At 45.2% G+C, this 18,886-nt stretch overlaps 1 protein-coding gene across 3 annotated transcripts in view; it reads left to right on the forward strand.

Annotated features, from left to right (window-relative positions):
- Positions 1-286: 286 nt before the first annotated feature.
- The window catches only part of LOC142578780 (alpha-N-acetylgalactosaminidase-like), a 39,721-nt gene continuing 21,121 nt past the window's right edge, over positions 287-18,886 (forward strand). The window contains exons 1-5 of one of the 3 annotated variants that reach the window (XM_075688346.1): positions 287-405; positions 3,699-3,959; positions 6,055-6,229; positions 8,835-9,009; positions 11,621-11,715. In XM_075688346.1, the coding sequence (XP_075544461.1) occupies positions 3,739-3,959; positions 6,055-6,229; positions 8,835-9,009; positions 11,621-11,715 (666 nt within the window). In that variant the 5' untranslated portion in view covers positions 287-405; positions 3,699-3,738. Of the gene's footprint in view, positions 406-3,481; positions 3,527-3,607; positions 3,960-6,054; positions 6,230-8,834; positions 9,010-11,620; positions 11,716-18,886 lie in introns of those variants that run through there. The other 2 variants (XM_075688349.1, XM_075688347.1) reach the window with 2 other exon arrangements.

The raw sequence follows: 18,886 nt of genomic DNA on the forward strand, positions 1-18,886 counted from the left end.
TATAGCCGCAGCGGCTTTCGTACCGTCCTAGAATTCTCGGCTCGTGTTCGCTTCACGCAGCCTGTATTGCAGGCTAATTAAGCAGCTGCCAGGAAACACCGATAATTGCGGCCCACGAGATCGCGGGGGCAAGAGAGAACAAAATGCAAAAAGGGTAAGTGCCTCCGATTTAAGAGGGGCAAGGGCGCCAAGGGAACGCGGGGCGATCGTTTGGCGGTCGCGTGTGGCCGCAAGTGTGCGCGCAACCCAAGAAGATGCAATCAGCGATAGAACCCGCAAGCAACGGCCACGGGGAGACCCTGTCAGCGCTCTCCGCGTCGCAAGATCAGCAGCCTGCGCGGTGCGGCCGTACACAGCTCGCAGCGCTGCCAGCAGGCCACGCGCAAGGCCCAGAGAGCAAAAAAGGTGAGGAGAGAAAGTTCTGATGCATACTTTGAAGTGGATTACTGGGTGAGGCATTCTCGTTGTTGGTTTGGAACTAGGGAAGGAGCAACCGAACTTTCAAAAGTTCGCACGTGGCTGTAGAAAGTACCAAAAAAAGGTACAAGAAATGATAAAGTCTCTTAGAAGTTTCGGTTAGGCACTGACCTGCATAGCTGGACTGGCGTAACTATATCAGTTGCTAATCAAAAGCGGTTGGACAAGGGGTGTTTCGACAGCGTTTCACAAGGGAACTTGTTTTCGTCAGGGACCCGACTTAACCCGAGGAGGACGAGCCCTCTAACTTGTGTAAACGTTGGCTCCAGAGAAATGCCTTCTTCGACCAGTATTGGTCAATTCATGTTTTCCTTTATTTTGTTTATTTCGTTATGTGTCTTTGGTCTCGTGTGCGTACATGTGTGCTTCCAAACTTATTTAAGAGAGTACAGACACAAAAACTCCCGCACCTCGTTTTCTTTCTTTTCTTTTATCTTTTCTTTGTATATAGTTGCCGAAAGCATTATATGAAGCCTGAATTCCTAGACTGTCCACGCAGTAATGTCTAATTTTACGATTTGAAGCGACCAGTTCAAGACGCATGCTAATTGAGTCATGCCTTTGTAGTTTTCGTGCGTTGAACAGGATTGCTCGTTACATCACGGAAACCGGAGATGACGGTCACATGGTGTCGTACGAGGAACCGTCCGATACGGCGCGCGATGCGTCCACGAGATGGATTCTCTGGCTGTTTAAACGTGACACAAACTGCTGGAGAGTTAGTGGATGCAAATTTGGGCACGACTAGTGGTATGCCAAATCGCACCACGTGTATTCTGTTCAAGCGTGGTTCACGGGAACTGAACACGCGCCATGACGGTGTCGCCGAACGCTGGGACGAGCGCCGCTGAATTAATCGAGCATTCTTTTCTTTTCATCCTGCGCTTCTCCGCGTTCGACACGAGATTCGACACTGGATGGGTCCCTCTCACGTTCTCTTCTCTATTAGATGGAGGCCGAAAAGCGAAGCAAAGGTCAGGAGGTTACCGAAACGCGCGTCCGGTTTGCTAGCCTATACGTAGGGGAAGGTGAGCAAGTGGACGTTAGATCCCCTGAATTCAAGATCATTCTCAGAGACAAAAGTACTTGGGCCGTGGCCCCATGCCTCACAATGTGACGCCAGAAATAATGAACCTTTAGCATGGTACGTCTGCAGAGGTATCGATGAGCGCATGAAATGTCATCCCTTGACGTGCTCTGTGTATTTCTTTGTTGACGTCAAGTACAGATAATTTCATGATTGGATTACGTACCTCATTTTCAATAGAGTGATAACTTAGGATTTGGGTTTTATACACAAGATTTGTGTCCTAATTGTTATTCTTCTCATCCTTCAACTTTCGTCGTCAGTTTTACCACAGCAATAGCTCATACAAGCCTATTGCCATTGATGATCTATGGACTTGCAATACACAGGCATTTTGTTCGTTTCTCGGCCTTACCGATGGTTGGCGACTTTCTTTGTTGTTATGTAGTTGGCTACCAGTGATAAGCGATGTTTAGGAAGATTCTGCTTACTCATTCAAGCGAAATGCGTGATATTGCAGAGAGTGATGAGACACTGCTACAGCTTGTCTAAAGTCTACTTGAAAGTCAAGTGTAGGCATTTGATGCTCAATAGTTGAACGCAAATCGTTTTCAAAACAACTGACATGTTGAAGAATGAAGACAAAGCACTGTTCAATATACCCCAAGTATCCGGTTCATATTGAGGATTATGCGCAGGTAAGAGAGCCACAAATCCGATTCAAATGATTTGTCTGCGCTAATGTCGCATAAATTGTGGGTCCTAGTCATATTTGCGCGTTTGTCTTTATTTTTTTTTACTTGCTGGCGCGTGCTTCTTTTCTTCTTCCCTATTTTTCTTGCAGCCTCATGTCCTCCTCCTCCATTATATGAAAGCTGTAATCTATTATGATGCGCCAGCTGACTTTTTCCTCAGTAGTCGCGCAATAAAACGCTGGTAGGAGCAACGTGCAATAAACATAGATAATTGGGAACTGTTATTTGTTTGTAAATGCGTGAAGTAAGCGGAGGCACTTCTGAGAAAGAAACTTTGTTTGCTTGTTTGTTTGTTTGTTTTCTTGCTTGCTGGCTCGTTTGTTTTTGTTTGTTTGCCTAAAAAATACACGCCATTTCTATCCTCATGGAATCTTTAGTTTGAGCTCTCGTCCCTCACCGGAAAGAAATGCCACACACACTGTCAAGGTAGAGTGTATGTAGGTCGGCAGGAAAGGGTGACAGGAGGAGAGTTAAAATCTGAAGTTAATACACTTAGCCTCACTGTCCAGCAGGAAACATTGCGGACAGCTCAGAAGCAGTTTACCAACCAAATGTGATAGCAGGCGTCATTTCGGCATGTGTACACGCAGAGGGGAAGAAAAAGTACGCCTATCGCGAAAGTGGGTCAAATAATCATAAATATACAGGTCAACCGTTAAAGAAAGACGAAAAAGACAGGTATATACAAACGAAAGCAAAGGGGCGTTAGTATCAAAATTTAAAGAAAAAAAGAAAGACGCGTAGACCGCGAAATTTGTAGTTTTACACTATGTGCCTCTGTGCATGTTATTTTTTGTACTTTCTCCAGCACGCGATACCTTCACCGTCGTTCCTTATTCTCCTTCCTCGACAGTTGCGTAAGAAGCGAGCTCGTCAAGGTCTGATACTGCCGGCTTCCGTTAAAGCGCTCGGGCGGAGCCCGGCCCGCCCCAGTGTCAGGACGCAGCTTTTTACGTATGGCACCCGACAGTCACCGCTACAGCTATAGGTATATAGGCTCGTCGCAACCGCCAATCTTTCCGACCGCCGCTTCGGCACACTGACGGATGCCGGTCGCGCAAAATTGTTACCCTTGCCCGTCGATCCTTCGCGTGCTTTAGCGACCCTCTCCGCCGCCTATCTTTCTGTTTTCATTTCCTTCCTCCTCCTCTTCTGAGTCTCCGCCATATTCAAGCGCATAAGACCCTCTGGTGGCGTAACAGTTGCCGGTATTCACGCTAAGAGGATTCCAAGTCTCTCCACAACCTTCCACGACATCGCGGCGCGTGTACGTGTAAACAGCCAGGACTTTCTCTCTCCTGCATTTACTCATTCCACACTTTTCCTCTCTCCTCGAGAGACTTTCCATTTCTTCCTTGCCAGCCGGCGAGCGTCCAGGTTCTTGGCTGGCTAACGCCGCCGCCGACGTCGAGTCCAACGCACGCTTTTTCGTTTCGCAGACAACCCCGCCCTCGTCGTGTCCACTCACAGGTCGTCCAGATGGGACGACGACCGGCAGCTGCTGCCGCCGGCGCGACCGCGACGCGGACCCCGTGGTGGTCGAACCCGACGCTACGGCTCGCGCTTCTACTGCTTATCTGCGCGCACCCGGCTCACTGCTTGGAGAATGGCCTTGCCAGGACGCCCCCCATGGGTTGGCTGGCCTGGGAGCGCTTCCAGTGCAACATCGACTGCACCCGGGAGCCCGAGAACTGCATCAGGTTAGTGCGTCTGTATGCAGCGACACGCGGGTATGCCAGAGGGCTTTTAAAAGCTGTGCTAGCGCTGGATGTCGGCTGATTTACTTTAACGCAAACGTATATTTGGGCCGTCGGCTCGTCGATTACACACCGCTCGATAACCATGCCATTGCCGAGAGTCAAAACGCAACTAAGAAACAAGATCTGTAAGCACAAGAGAGGATATAATGTTGTCTTCCAGTGGATACGTTCTCATGTTGGTATGGACGGCAAGAAAAGAGCGGACGCAAAAGGAGCGCTCTCCTCTCAAGGCTACCAACAGTCAAAGCACCTGTTCTCAACAGAATTAGTATAATTCGTAGCCCCTTTCGGTCGCTATAAACCCCGCCACATGAACCGTGTGTACTTAAAGGTCTTAAACGATTGGAAGCCACTCTAATAGATATAATAAGACTAGGATTGATTAGTACTTCACCATGGGAGTTCAAAATTAGGCCAGGTACCTCTGTGTTACACACAGATTGCCAAGAAACTGGCGACGTGGAACACTTCACCTGCGCCTTTTGGCACTTCAATGTCGAAAGGTAGACTCTACATGACACTACAAATTACAGCCCACAAGGGGTGAGAGAGAGAGAGGGAGAGAGAGAGAGAAAGAAGTGGTTCTTGTGGGGAGAGGAGGGAAGGCTGGCACTATCTTCTGCAAGCCTTGCAGGAGCACGGCTCAGCGCCAGCAGGGTCATGGATATTGGAGTGAAGGAGATAGACGGAGGGAGAAAGGTAGAGAGTCGCCATGGCGGGACAAAGGCAAGAAAAAACGAAGACAAGCGCTGCCCGCCAACTGTGGTCCCAATATAAGTGTTATTTTCACTAATTCAGGCATAGACACATATCCACGAGTGTGGACCACGTCGACGTTACCCTTTCTTGTGGCGGACGTGTTTCGCCGAAGCTGTAGAAATACCAGTTGCCGCAAGAGTTCCATCGTGTGGTCGATAAGCGCCGTTAAGTGCCTTCTCTTCGTCTTCTCCTCGTTTTATCCTGTTGTGCGCAGTAATTTGTAGTACCATGAAACACATTAGCTCGGTCTCACACCTTCTGATTGGCAACCTGCAAAGAAGAGAATTTCCAAACGCGTGTGGCAACTGATAATGTTCGCTGTATAGGGGCGAGGATCGTTCGCAAGGAGTTCTACGCGACACCTGAACTCGTAGACACGTGGAAGCAGATTCCTAAACGGTGAAATCGATGAACAGAAGCAGTAAGTGTCAGCCAAGACTACCAGGCCAACACCGGCTGTAATAGACACCAAGCAAGCAACCAATCAATTTCGGCCCGGGGGGAAAGAACACTTTTTATGCGACACAACATGGACGCGGAGACGTCGAGCAACGCAACATCAGAATCAGAATCAGAATCAGAATCGGTTTTATTCAGATGATTAGAAAGAGTACAAGATGTTAATATACAGAAGGAGGTCCTGAAGTCAAAGACTGCAATGGGACCAATGGGATCACGAGCATGTTGGAAAGACACGTAGTGCGTTTGAGCCTTAACGGTTGCCGAAAATATAATTTTGTACAAATTGAAGAGACGTGATGGTGACCAGCTGAATGTGAACTCGGACTTACTCTTTTAAGCCAGTTAAGCTTCCACTTATTCACCGACTTTCCAAGCCTTTCTGGGGAACTGACCACAAATCGTGTAGGAAACGTAACGCGAACGGCTTCTCACTTTCTTCAAAAGAAAAAGAAAAGAATAAATGAGAGACCTGTCTCGCGTTTTGCGGTTGGTTAATCTAGGTCGATCGCCCGCAAATTGCTTCCGGCTGTAGTCTGCGCCAGAGACGTGTAGTAAAGGCACTTCTGGAGAGTAGTAAATTCTCTTGATAATCTCTCGTGTGTTGCGCGTGAAAGTATAGCCCCGCGGACACAAGTTCTCGCAACGACTGATTTTCATTTGCGGCCTCATTTGTTCATATCGTGCAGTATATAACAGCTTTATTTTGTATAACAACGGAAGTTCACTTTCGCCGTTCCGGAAGTATATGTAAGGCACGGCTATGCCGGCCGAATGACACCTGCCTGCTGCGAATCACTGCCGGCGTCGTGCGCAGCGAGCGGCTGTTCAAGGAGATGGCCAACGCTCTCGTGTACGAAGGCTACCGGGACGTGGGATACGAGTACGTGAACATCGACGACTGCTGGATGACGCAGGAACGCGACGTGACCGGAAGGCTGCAGGCGAATCGCACCCGATTCCCCAACGGCATCAAGCACCTCGCCGACTTCGTGAGTGCCATCAAAAGCGCGATGACCACCGCGATGACATGAAAATACACGAAACCAGGGAAGCGAGACCCAAAAAATGTCGCAGAATTCGTCTTTGAGAACTAACTATGAGAACGTGACATAATTTCAGCGTTACGGTACATTATGACATAATTTATGTTTGATAATGTTTTTTGTGACTGCATATAACGCCATTTGGGAGGATTCTGGTGCTTTATTGCGGATTCACTGTTTATGACACCGAGTAGGAAACGGCGTATGCTAAAGAACAATACATATATGTTCCCAATTCAACATGTTGCGTACTACTTGCGAATTCGTGCTCAATAACACTTCCGGCTTCCGGTGCATCCGGTGTGGAAGGAGCACGATCGTGCTCGTTCACGATCGAAACGCGGTGTAATGAGACCGAGGTGTAGCACGCATAACAAGTATAAGAACGGTGGGGAGGGAACGACGACACGCTGGAAGAGAGGATGAAAATAATAAGTTGTGCTAATGGGGGGATGCCGGCTGAAAGGTCAGCTTTTGAGCCGACATGCCAACTTGAACGACATTCGGAACGAGGCCTTTTCTTGTCGTCAGAACATGTAGTAAATTTGATTACACTTGTACAAATACAAAAAAAAGTTATGCACGTAAAATTGAGCAAATGAGTGTGTCATTTTAGAAAAACTATCGTTCTAAAAATTAAGAAGCTAAGTAATTTCTCTAATTATATATCTTCTGAACGCCCTATATTACAGGATATAAGCAGCTGCTTGCAATATCATGTCTTCTTCTATAGAAACCGCATCACTTTAAAAGTAACTTCTTTTGTTACAGTAATCCAGAAATTTATACTTTCTTTTTGTAGAGGCAATTTAGAAATTTAATATGTCCATAGTCGCGTTCCTCACAAATTTTCAGACTGGAGACAATCTACAAACAGCTTTCGTCTTTGTAGTTGGAAACAATAATTTCCCCAAAAGGGCAAAATAAAAGTGCAAATTGACCAAGAAGTGCGAACTTGGAAAATCGATTGGAAGACCTGAAGACATGTCCAAACACATGCAAATGCCGATTACAAAAGCTCATTTTCGTCTCTTCTTTCGCGCAGATAATAACATAATTTTTCGAGAGCTTCTTTATATGCTTAGAAACTCAAATCACACAAAATTAATAAATGCGCTTTTCTAACCAGAATTGTGATTTTAGCCCTGCATATCCCATTAAACAAATATGTTTAACAATAGGGACACCACACTGAGCTTTCACATACATCTCGACTAAGTATAGCATAAGTAGCCCTGACATATATAGTCATATCATAAGAAGCGAACTCCTCGGTTTGCTTTCTTCTCGTTCATACATACATACATACATACATACATACATACATACATACATACATACATACATACATACATACATACATACATACATACATACATACATACATACATACATACATACATACATACATACATACATACATACATACATGCGCGCGTCATGTGTGCATGTGTGTGTGTGTGTGTGAACCGCGAAATTGGCGTGTGGCGTCCGAGACCCGATAACCTGTGCAATTTTTAATTTTTTTTCCCTTGAAGAGCCCAAACACCCAAGTTGACATGAAAGAGTTTCACAGAAGAGCGGCACGTGCCCAGTGGATTCGTCACGCTACTCGCGAAAGCGTGTGGCTGCTGTGCTGGGGAAACCAAGTGGCTTGGGTTCGACTCGGTCTACCGGAAAATTCTAAAGGTTTCCCTTTTTATTGGAGAGGCCGCAGAAAACGGTTAGAGACATAGATACCGAGAAGTGCATAAAGTAGCCCAAGAATGGTAATCGCATTAAAATGGGAACAAAGGGATCAGTGTGGAGCAAGTACTTTATAATCTGGCTCGTGCTGTATATGGTTGTCACAAATGTTGCATGAACAGCTAAGCAGAGTGCAGAGGGACAGGCCTATCATGAGTCGATGTTCTGTAAGATAGCATGCAGTAATATTGAAAGCGGAGGAGAAGTGTAGACAGAACTGGATCTGCAATCTGGGGCGGGCTACACGCCAGACGGTATTGAAGAGCGGCCTAGATAGCACGTGATGCACTCGTATTACTGACGCAGCGTGCACGTAATATTGTAATCGTAGCTGTAGACAAGTGTGTAACATATGGCGTAGTTTCTACACGGTTTACGTAAAAGTGGACGAATTTGCTAAGGTAGGTTTGGAGAACATTTTGCAGCATTGAGGAGTCACTATTTCTGCGTGCTTTCGCAGACCAAGGACCAGATGTAATAAGGGTGGGATTATTTTTTCGTCAGAACAGCAGTGATCGCAGAACTTCTCGCACAGGTTTTTCACGTCTGCCAAAGTAAAGTAAACAGCCACTCAAGAACTCCAAAAGACTGACGAGACCCTAAGGTATTACTGGAATGCCGCTGCTCTGCTGCAATGGCTGCTTTATTGCTCTAGCATGGACTGACCTATTATATGCTGAATACGTACGACGTCCTTGTTGCACCAGCCATTTTCGATGCCTTGCAACAAAAGCGTATTTTACTGTGGCGTTTCTTCCTCCCTCCCCTTTTATTTATTTACTTCGTTCATGTCTGGTCATCTCAGATGCATGCTCGGGGCCTGAAGCTGGGGATCTACGGCAACGTAGGCACAAAGACATGCGCAGGCTACGCCGGCAGCTTGGGTAACCTGTACACGGACGCTCAGACCTTCGCCGAGTGGGATGTGGACATGGTCAAGATGGATGGCTGCTACGCCAGCATCCGAGACTACGAGAGGCGTAAATGCTCTCTTTCACTCCCGCTTAGACTACTGCCATAACAAATGCATCTTGCGCAAGCGCTGCATCCGGCATCGCTTAGTCCCGACTGTCCAGCACGCACGCTGATGTCACTTGTGGCTAATGTTGAACAAATGATTATGGTCATAGCGTTGATACCTGCGCTAGAAACGGAGCAGTGTTTGTATTTACATGGGTGGAGTAGGTTGGAGGGATGATAAAGTTCAAGAATGTTTCACAGCTGACGTCATCTATTTTCCGCAGTCTTGCATAATGTCGCGGATGCCTTTTCGCACGCATCTGCCATGCGACCGAAACAACCCGTCGTACAGGTGACAGAAGACCAGTGTGCACTGACTGTCCCGCTATATAGGAAGGCCACTGCTCCAATTGAAAACCACTGAATTGAATTAATTGGAGGAAGCAGGAGACGTCTACTTCCGCCAGTAGAAGGCAGCGGTTTCTACTTTCCAGAGTGAGGTGATAGCTCAAATCACCCGGGCCTTTAATCCACGAGGTAGATTGCTAGCTACGGCAAAGAAAATACGCGATTCGGTATACCAGCAAGCGATATAGGTGACTTTACACAGAGCGACTTCGTACAGACCGTGCCGTTGAATGACGGCGCAACCGCCGTGAATGCAAATTACTCGAGCACGAACGCTGCGAATGCTGCCTGCGCGCACGAAGAGCATTGAGCGACAGGTATGTGGGTCAGCGAAGGGTGTTGTATAAACCTCTGAGTACGCGCCCCCGCTCCTTCCGTGCAATGTAGGCTCCTGCGCTAAGCGTTTCTTGAGATACCATTTGCAAAGCTCAAACAAAAAGGGCAACGCCTTAATTACCGTGGCTGCATTCTAGAGCAAAGCGGCTAGAGATCACCTGTTTACCTTTCTTCGTGATATGTCCTGTATCTTCAGTTGTTGTTGTTGTTTCATCTTCTTTCACGAAGTTCGGATCCGTGAACAGATATCGCCTTTCACACAAATATCTTACTATTCACGTTGTCACCGCCTCTCTCCGGATGCGACTCCTCCAATTTTTGTATTTATTTTTCCAGTGTGGTCGAGTGTACGGCCTAAATGATTAAGCGAGCGATGTGTTTGTGTTTCGACGTACCATGATGAACTTCTTTCCGTGTTCGTGAGTTACGCATTTGCTGCACGACACCCATAACTGACCTCATTCGCACCTGCCCGGCGATATTTCATGAGGTTCGAAAAAGACATGGTTGCATCTTTTTCTTTTTTTTTGTAGCATTTGCAGCGTGCTTATGCACCTTTAAACATATCACAAAACAGGAGTAGCCAACGCGGCCTACAGGGGAAGAGATTTTATTTTCTTAAATGAGTCTAATAAAGCTGATTTTTTAAAATTAGGTAAGTGTGGCACCGTCACAGTAAATTTAACATGGCAGCATGCGTAAACGCAATTTCTCCAGCCGTCTTTGGAATCCCGGTCGTCTACATAGGCCATGCAGAGTTGAAAGCTGGGTTTCTGGGTTTAAACAATATTCGCAGCCGTTACCACGGTACTGCTGAATTCCCTTTATCACTTAGAAGGCATATCTTTTTACTTAGAATTGATACATTTTGCAAGCCTCCTGTTCCTAACTACTGTCGTCTGCCACCGCTCGTTCGATAATAAGGCTTCCTGCTGCACCGCGTTTTCGAAGGAGCGGTTTCTCGAAGGTTTTAGTGCCCAGGCGAAAGCACACACGCATGACATCACATCTTTCAAGGCTTCGCACAGCGAAACTGCGGCCTCTCAAAAACTACACAAAAGGATAACTTGTCCAACAGACACCCGTTTCCGTTCAATCGATACTATATCAGGCGCTAAAAAGTGAGCACGAATAACCTAGCGATAGCACCCCTCGCGGACGCGCAAGACTTCCTAACAGCGCATAACTCAATATACGGATCGGGAATGTGACAGGTGGGTAGGCAGTGAGGAAGGTCGTAAACGTAGGGCAAGCAACGCTGCTTTGTTTCTCTGTTTTTTTCGTAAGCTGGTCCTTCGGCGAATCGCGTTTAAGTCGCACAAGCCGCTGCAGGCGAAGTGCACACGTACTGGCTTGGCAGCAATAACACGAAGGCGCGGCAAGCCGCCAAGAAAGAAAAACCGAATGACATTAACGCGCGGAGTAGCTCGGCTTCTGGCGCCTGCAGCCGACCGTGTATATGTGAACGTAGTTTCTGAGTGTGTACGGTCATTACTACACATTACTACAATTACCGCGTAGCGCTGAAAAATTCCTCCGCAAACTTCCGTACAGTGGTGCTTGCTGTATTTTCTTATAACTGAAATCATCATGTTGAATTTCCTGACCTGGAGAAGACCTTGTAGCTGACTTCAATATAGGAATGCAAATATTCTAACGTAGGCATATATAAGCATTGATAAAATATACCGCATGAGCAGTGATACTCACTAGTAACACATTAATGATCTGGTGGGAATTCTATAGCTCTCAAGCAACGTAAGGCTGGATAACCCGGCTTCAGCCCGCTGCACTGCAGTATTTCTGCATATTGAATTCAGTTCCTGCGTTCATGAAGTCGCCTATTGCATTTATATGAATGGCGGTTCTTTTTACACCCTCCCACAGTGTACACAGATTTCGGTGACGCTATCAACCGGACTGGACGGCCGATGGTCTACTCGTGCAGTTGGCCTGCCTATGAAGTCTCGTATGGAGTTAGTGTAAGTTCCTTTTGCACGCATGGCTTATAGTCGTGTTCAAACATTGTGTCTGGTTTCGTCGCGAGGAATAGGACGAAATGTTGTCTGTTCTGCCGCTGCGACAAAAATTGAACTTTTCGTCGCGAAGAGGTGGCAGTGTCAAGTGAAAGTTGCGCTTCAGACTAATGCATAACCTATGAAGGCCTTCGAGCCACTCCTTTCTATACGTAAAAAAAAATTGCGGCAGAACCTGTTTCACGATTACTGTCGGCGGTAATGCGCTAGCATTGAATCAATATAGCGACGCAACGTATAGCAGCGGTCGAAATGAGTTATTATTCAGGTGCATAGTGCAGCGCGTCTCCTCTTTCGCGCTTCGCTAAGGACACTCGGCGCCATATAGTATCGCCGCAGCGAAACCTGCCTCCGAAATTCGTGGCACGCCGGTGCGTGCGAGCGCTGAGAAACGTCATGCGGCAACCAGGCTTCTCTCTCGTGCTTATTTCTAGACACGCTGCGCCATCTAGTAGCACTGCGGAGAAGTCCGCGCGTTGCCTCCGAGACGAGAAGTGTGGCGCGCCAGTGTCTGCATAGGCTGAGAATGGTTCCCTCGCTTGTCGCACAACCAGTGGTACATGCTCAGTGACCCAAGTTGACGAGAGGTTCATTGGAGAGCGGTACATAGCCAGTGCATTCATGACTCAGCTCGCTAAAGTGTTGGCGGGAAAGAAGGTCCTTGTAAAGCGGCACATACACCCAGTGCATTTGCGGCGCAGCCAAATTTCTTCTGGCTCACCAACTCTGGGCTGTCCAGCAGGCCCACGATGCGGCCGAGAGGCTCGGCCTTCCGGTTCCCATGTGGGAGTGGCCCGCTTCGTGAAGACTCACCATACCATACCATGTAAAGCGTCGGGTGGCTGTGTTTGAGGAATCCTTGCAACGAGGGTTCGATTTCACCCACCATCAGATGAATTTAAAGGATCTTTTTCGTCCTTGTAGAGTGGCACAATTCCAGTGACACATGTCTAGTTGTCCAAGTCAAAGAGCGTCATTGAAGAGCGGTACAATCCCAGTCCAGCATCTTCAGTGACCCATGTCGGAGTGATAGAGGTTCGTTAAAGAGCGGCACATATTGTCGGTACAAAGTGCCACACACTCAGTGACAAACGGTGCGGACCAACACCCCTGGGTCCTAATAGCTGAGCACAACCTTCACAAATTCGCGTGTTATACGCGATGATATGACTTGGAGCTTCACTTGCGAAGTGCAGAGGCACTCTCACTGTACATAAGTACAGTGCGAGTGTGTTAAAATATTGCGCGGAGACGAAGACGCTCTGCACTGCTTTCGACAAGCTGAACAATAATTTTCTTTCACAAGAGATATTTATAGGCTCTTGTTGTTTCTATAATTTAGCTTTCTATAAAATTTCTTACCACTTGCTTCTACAAACTTAACGGGAAGGCATAATTCACTTAATTTGCACTGGCAATTTGCACTGGCAATAGCCGGCAGGCTATTTACTTACACTAGTAAGAACAGCCCTAATGACCATCACGCTGCCTGGCCATCTCGCGCTATGAAGGCCCTTTTAATCTTCAGCAGAGATACTGGTCTCAATGGGATGCTTTAGTTTGTATACTTTAGTTTGTAGAGTCTTGCGGTGTGTAGGTTGTGTATCTGGTATTGTGAAGTGTGCATATCGTTTCGTTTTTCATCCTACCCACCTGGAGTTGCATGCTAGGCATGCCGCCAGGCAAACCTCACCGGGATTCGTTAAAGAGAGAGGCATCTCTCTTTCTACAACCTCCCCGCCTACTCCTTTGGGAGCTGGGAAGGCAACCGGTAGTTCTTTAGGTTATCCTCTCTCCACTGTCTCCACTACCTCTTTCTGAGCGAATTCAAAAATTGCACACTTGGAAGGTCATCTCATATGTTCCTTTGAAAAATTAGCTCAAGGAAGAGGAATGTGTATGTGGGTGCATAGTGTGTATGGCGTAAATTTCTGCAGTGCGAAGCACTGATGTGTCCTTCTCTTAGCATTCCTTCGTGCTGTTCTACCCTTCCTTCCGTACATCCGTGCTTCACTCTGAAAAAATTTACACCATGAACTTAAACCAACTCGCCAACATCGCTATTCTGACGTAGTGAGCAGTGCGTTTTTGTTAGAAGTCTGTGAATATTCAATATTGCAAATACAGATGGAATAGTCATTGCTATTCTGTTATAGTATTCAGTTCGAGGATTGACAATTAGAACGTCTCAAATATTTGTTAATTTTGTTTTTTTAATGTTGTAGTATAGGAGAGGTAGGCAGAACGGGTGATGCCTGCTACTCCTTCATGCTTAAGCAAGCAGTACATCTCGAACAATATAGGGGACAAGAAAAGGTGCTGCACTCAAATGGGGAAAAAAGACTGACACAAGTGGAGACTCTTCGAACGATTTCTTTGAAACAATACACGGTGCTCTAGTATTTCAACTAGCCCCTTAACGAGAACTACACTCTACGACGTGCATCAGGTGACGTGCTGTTTCTCTGTTTCATTCGGCATTGTCATAGCGCACCCGATACGGCCAGCGTCCTTTTGTTCCTCGCCGACAAACTACTCTGTTGAGCGTCGATCCAGTTGATAACGGCATTAGATGTATCAAATAATCTAAATAAGCCTTTTTTTTTTGCCATACAGACTTTGCAGAAAACTTATACGTCACTTTGTTTAGAAATTGCAAATATTAGCTATGTTATTCGATATTCGGAGGTTTTTCTCAAATATTAATGCTCACTTCTATCAGAAAATCTCGCTATTTGAAGTCCTTTGTTTTTATCCGTTTGCATGCCCCTGCGTTTTTCAATATATGGACAGACATGCCAGAAATGTGGCCACGTGTTCATCTGGAGTTTCAATCAAAGCTAGCGCTTGTGTTTCAAAAGGACGGTACGTTGAACACGTTGGTATTCCATACTGAAACTACTGACAGCGCAAAACGGCACGAAGTGTTTTGCTAACGCGCGAAGTGTTTGTGTTTTTCTAATGCGGCTTCGGCTCTGGCATAGTTATCACGCTTCCAGCACAGGATCAGTGGAACTCTTGTGCGCTTGGTGCACACGCATTGGACCAGCGGGCGGATAATTAGACACGGTCGATTATCCTCGCAGCCTTTTACAGCTGAGACATCCAACTGGGTAGACGTAAACTGATCGATACTTGCCTCAAGCACACCAAACAATGAAACGAGTGTGGTGTGCATGAAGAGACACTGTTGTCCTTTGCCCTATTCTTTTGCCCATGTCTACGTATTCCGCTTAAATGTCGGGCTTCTCACACTTGGCTCTTTAAGTAAGACATCAGGACAGCCTTTGTTATCGTAACCGTTACCTTTTGCTTTTTATTATCTCCAAAATTAGTCGGCCACTGTGGTGAGGGAGAAGGTGTATTGATTGGGAGAGTGAAGCCACTTCCGCTGTTCGAAGTTGGGAACGAAGCACAAAGGGACGCGATATCAAGTGACACACGTCTGACAGCTAGCAATTTGTTCTCTGCAGACTGGGCTCACTGTGAGAGATACACGAAAAAGTAACAAATGTGGCCTGTGCTGGGATAAAGCGTGTGATTGGCATTTACAATTGCGCAAAGACGACATTTCAACCTAAGGAGTCGGATAATCGGCATGACAAAAAAAAAAAAAGGCATTGGTTATCTTGTGCTGTAAGAACCAGCCTGTCTGTGTCAGAACGTTCTGCTGGAAACCAACTGTGCTATGGCATTTACAAACTGCAGCATTTTACTATAAAATGCCCGGCATTATCATGACTGAGTCTCACGCTCCCGCCGAGATGTTCTGCCACTCAGCACAAGGTCGCGTTCCCGGCTCAGTGTCGCGGCAGTCGCATCCCTTGCCGCGCACGTTGAAAAGTAAGCGTTGTCGAAATAAGTGCAGATCTCCTAGGCGACTCTCATAGCACAGGTAGGATGGACAACGTCTGCTGCGGGAATTTAAATGACCCGGTAGCTAAATGCAAGTAATAAACGTGTTTAGTGCGTCCAATCTCCCCAACCTTCAAAGAGTGGAATCAGAATCAGAATCGTTTTTATTGTGATTATTAAAAAGATTGCAGTATATTTGTATAAAGAAGGAGGCGCCGAATTCAAAGACTGCAATGGGACCTCCTTTACAAACTAAGTGCAATAAAGCACATATTAAAGCAGCTTCAATAAATCGTTAACAAGGAAGAATTAGAGGATTTAGTGTGACTGACATAATTAAAGAACTAAATGTACATAATTAAGAGGCGTATAAAGAAGGACTGTAGGGTAATCTCGTTGAACACTGATATATTAACAGTATAAATGACATGACGTAAAAAGCATAATTGGCAATCTCGAATACATATTGACGCATGAGAAAAACAGAGAAAAAATTGAGACGCATACACGACAGAAAGAAGAGACACCACAATGCTAGACTAGCAACTGAAATATATGCCAGTTGCTAGTCCAGCAATCTAATGCTGCAAACAGCAATCTAATGGTATGACAATGAAAATGAAATGAAGGCACACTGAAAGAATGGTTATGAGTATAAACTAGGTATCAGTATTGCACAGAATATATTCTTTTCGTTGTTTCTTGAATTCGTTTTACGTGTTTTTATATCTAATTGTGTGTGTTCCAGAATGCGACGGATGAATAATGGACGCTGTGCTTGCCATAATTAGTATGTATTTTGGGTAAAATGAAGTTGCTATATATTGCAAACCTAGTAATATTGGTATTTATGAGAGAAGATTGTGGTACCAAGCTATCGCATCGTGCGTAATTCATTTGTCGGGACAGAAAGGTACCGAAATTATATTTAACAAGTTTTGTTACTGAAAGAATGTGATTCGTTCCTAAAAGATATGGGGCGCTGTGGTTGTAGGGGCTAAATGTAATCATCCTAATAGCCTGATTCTATAGGATTTGCAATTAGTTTAAAGGGATTACATAAGTGTTTCCCCAAAGAAGTAACTCAGTAGTTTATGTGGGAATGAACAAATGAAAAGTATAGGGATAGCAATATTTGATGGTTAATTATGTTTCGTGCTTTTAGGAGTACCGTGATCCCGTAGGTAATCTCCTGTTTTACTTTAGATATTTCTTCGACAAATTTAAGCTTTCTGTCTACTTCTACACAAAGATAATTAAAGAGAAAACTTGCAGGGAAAGGACTAGCGCCAAAAAATATAGGAGGAATGGAGTGAAGTGTTCATGGGTGGGTAGTGAATAGAGCAAATTTTGTTTTCTACGGGTTTATCTGTAGCTGGTTGGCATGGCACCACTTCAGCAGCCTGTATAAATCACCATTAAGGTTATGCAATGGAGTTGTAAGACACTCATTAGAGTTAATTAAAGTAGTGTCGTCTATATAAAGTACAGATTTTGAGAAAGAAAGGCAGTTAGGCAAATCATGGAGATATATTAAAAAGAAAAGCGGACCTAATATGGAACCCTGGGGCACGCCAGTATTACTGAGCATGGTGTTAGAATGAACGCCTCAATACTACCTGCATTCTGTCTGTTAAGTAATCTTGTAATAACGACAGTACTGGGCCGCTAATTCCTACTGATTCAAGCTTATGAAGTAATATACGATGATTTGTTTTCTCAAACGCTTTCGTTAAATCCACAAACACAGAAGCTGCATAATTATTCTCATCGATAGCGAGTTTTAGTTGATCGGTTAGCGCAACTAGAGCAAGTTCAGTCGAATAACCCGGGCGAAAGCCGTGGAATGATGAGAAAATGTTAAATGTTTCTAAGGTAAACAGTTAAGCGTTTTTCAATAAGCTTTTCCGTTGCCTTACTAAATAAAGGTAGTACACAGATGGGGTGATAATTCGAGATTAAAGAGTGGTCACCTTTTTTAAAAATTGGGGTGATCCTGCCTTTAAATTTCTGTGGGGAACTGTCTGATTCAAACATGATGTTGATCATATCTGCAAGGATATCAGTTATTAAGGGTCCAATTAATTGTATATGAGAAAGGTGTAATTTATCAGTGCCGTTGCCGGTTATTTTCATGTTGTTTATAACCTTTAGAACTTCCTTGCGTGTAGTTGAATATAAAAAGAAAGACTGTGGCGGGCGGTAGGGCACCCGATAGTCTGTAGTTCATTGCTAAAGGGGAAATCAGCGAACGCATCAGCTATGTCTTCGATGGTTTTGAACACCTTGCCCTGATGAGCAGTTTCTGTTATACTTTCATGATTGCTTGTCCTATTTAAGAAGTTAACAATTTCCTATTTCATATTTACCTTTTCACGGTATTCCAAAAATTTTCCTTTCGTACCATGTTTTTTTAGGTTTTTTTTTAATGTGACAGAAAGCTGGTTACAAAACTTCTAGTACCGAATAGGTAAGTTCTTAAATAGTTGTCGCTTGGTTTTCTTGTAAAGATGATCCATTTTGCGCATTAACGCTTCGAGTTTATCCGTCATCCATGGTTTCTTAGGTGGCGCGAATTTCTTTTTGTATTTAGGTTGATGGGAATGATGAACAAAACAGGACTTAAGCATAGAGTCATATCTATAAAATTGAACATGCTCTCAGGAACGGAAAAGCAGTGTAGAAGAAACTAGGAATAGGCAAGAATCAGATGTATGCGTTAAGAGACAAAGCCGGCAATATTATTACTAATATGGATCAGATAGTTCAAGTGGCTGAGGAGTTCTATAGAGATTTATACAGTACCAGTGGCACCCACGACGATAATGGAAGAGAGACTAGTCTATAGGAATTTGAAATCCCACAAGTAACGCCGGAAGAAGTAAGGAAAGCCTTGGGAGCTATGCAAAGGGGGAAGGCAGTTGGGGAGGATCAGATAACAGCAGATTTGTTGAAGGATGGTGGGCAGATTGGTCTAGAAAAACTGGCCACCCTGTATACGCAATGCCTCAAGACTTCGAGCGTACCGGAATCTTGGAAGAACGCTAACATAATCCTAATCCATAAGAAATGGGACGCCAAAGACTTAAAAAATTATAGACCGCTCAACTTACTGTCCGTTGCCTACAAAGTATTTACTAAGATAATCGCAAATAGAATCAGGAACACATTAGAATTCTGTCAACCAAAGGACCAGGCAGGATTCCGTAAAGGCTACTCAACAATAGACCATATTCACACTATCAATCAGATGATAGAGGAT

This window comes from Dermacentor variabilis, chromosome 4, assembly GCF_050947875.1.
Source record: "Dermacentor variabilis isolate Ectoservices chromosome 4, ASM5094787v1, whole genome shotgun sequence".
NCBI classification, from domain to species: Eukaryota; Metazoa; Arthropoda; class Arachnida; order Ixodida; family Ixodidae; genus Dermacentor; species Dermacentor variabilis.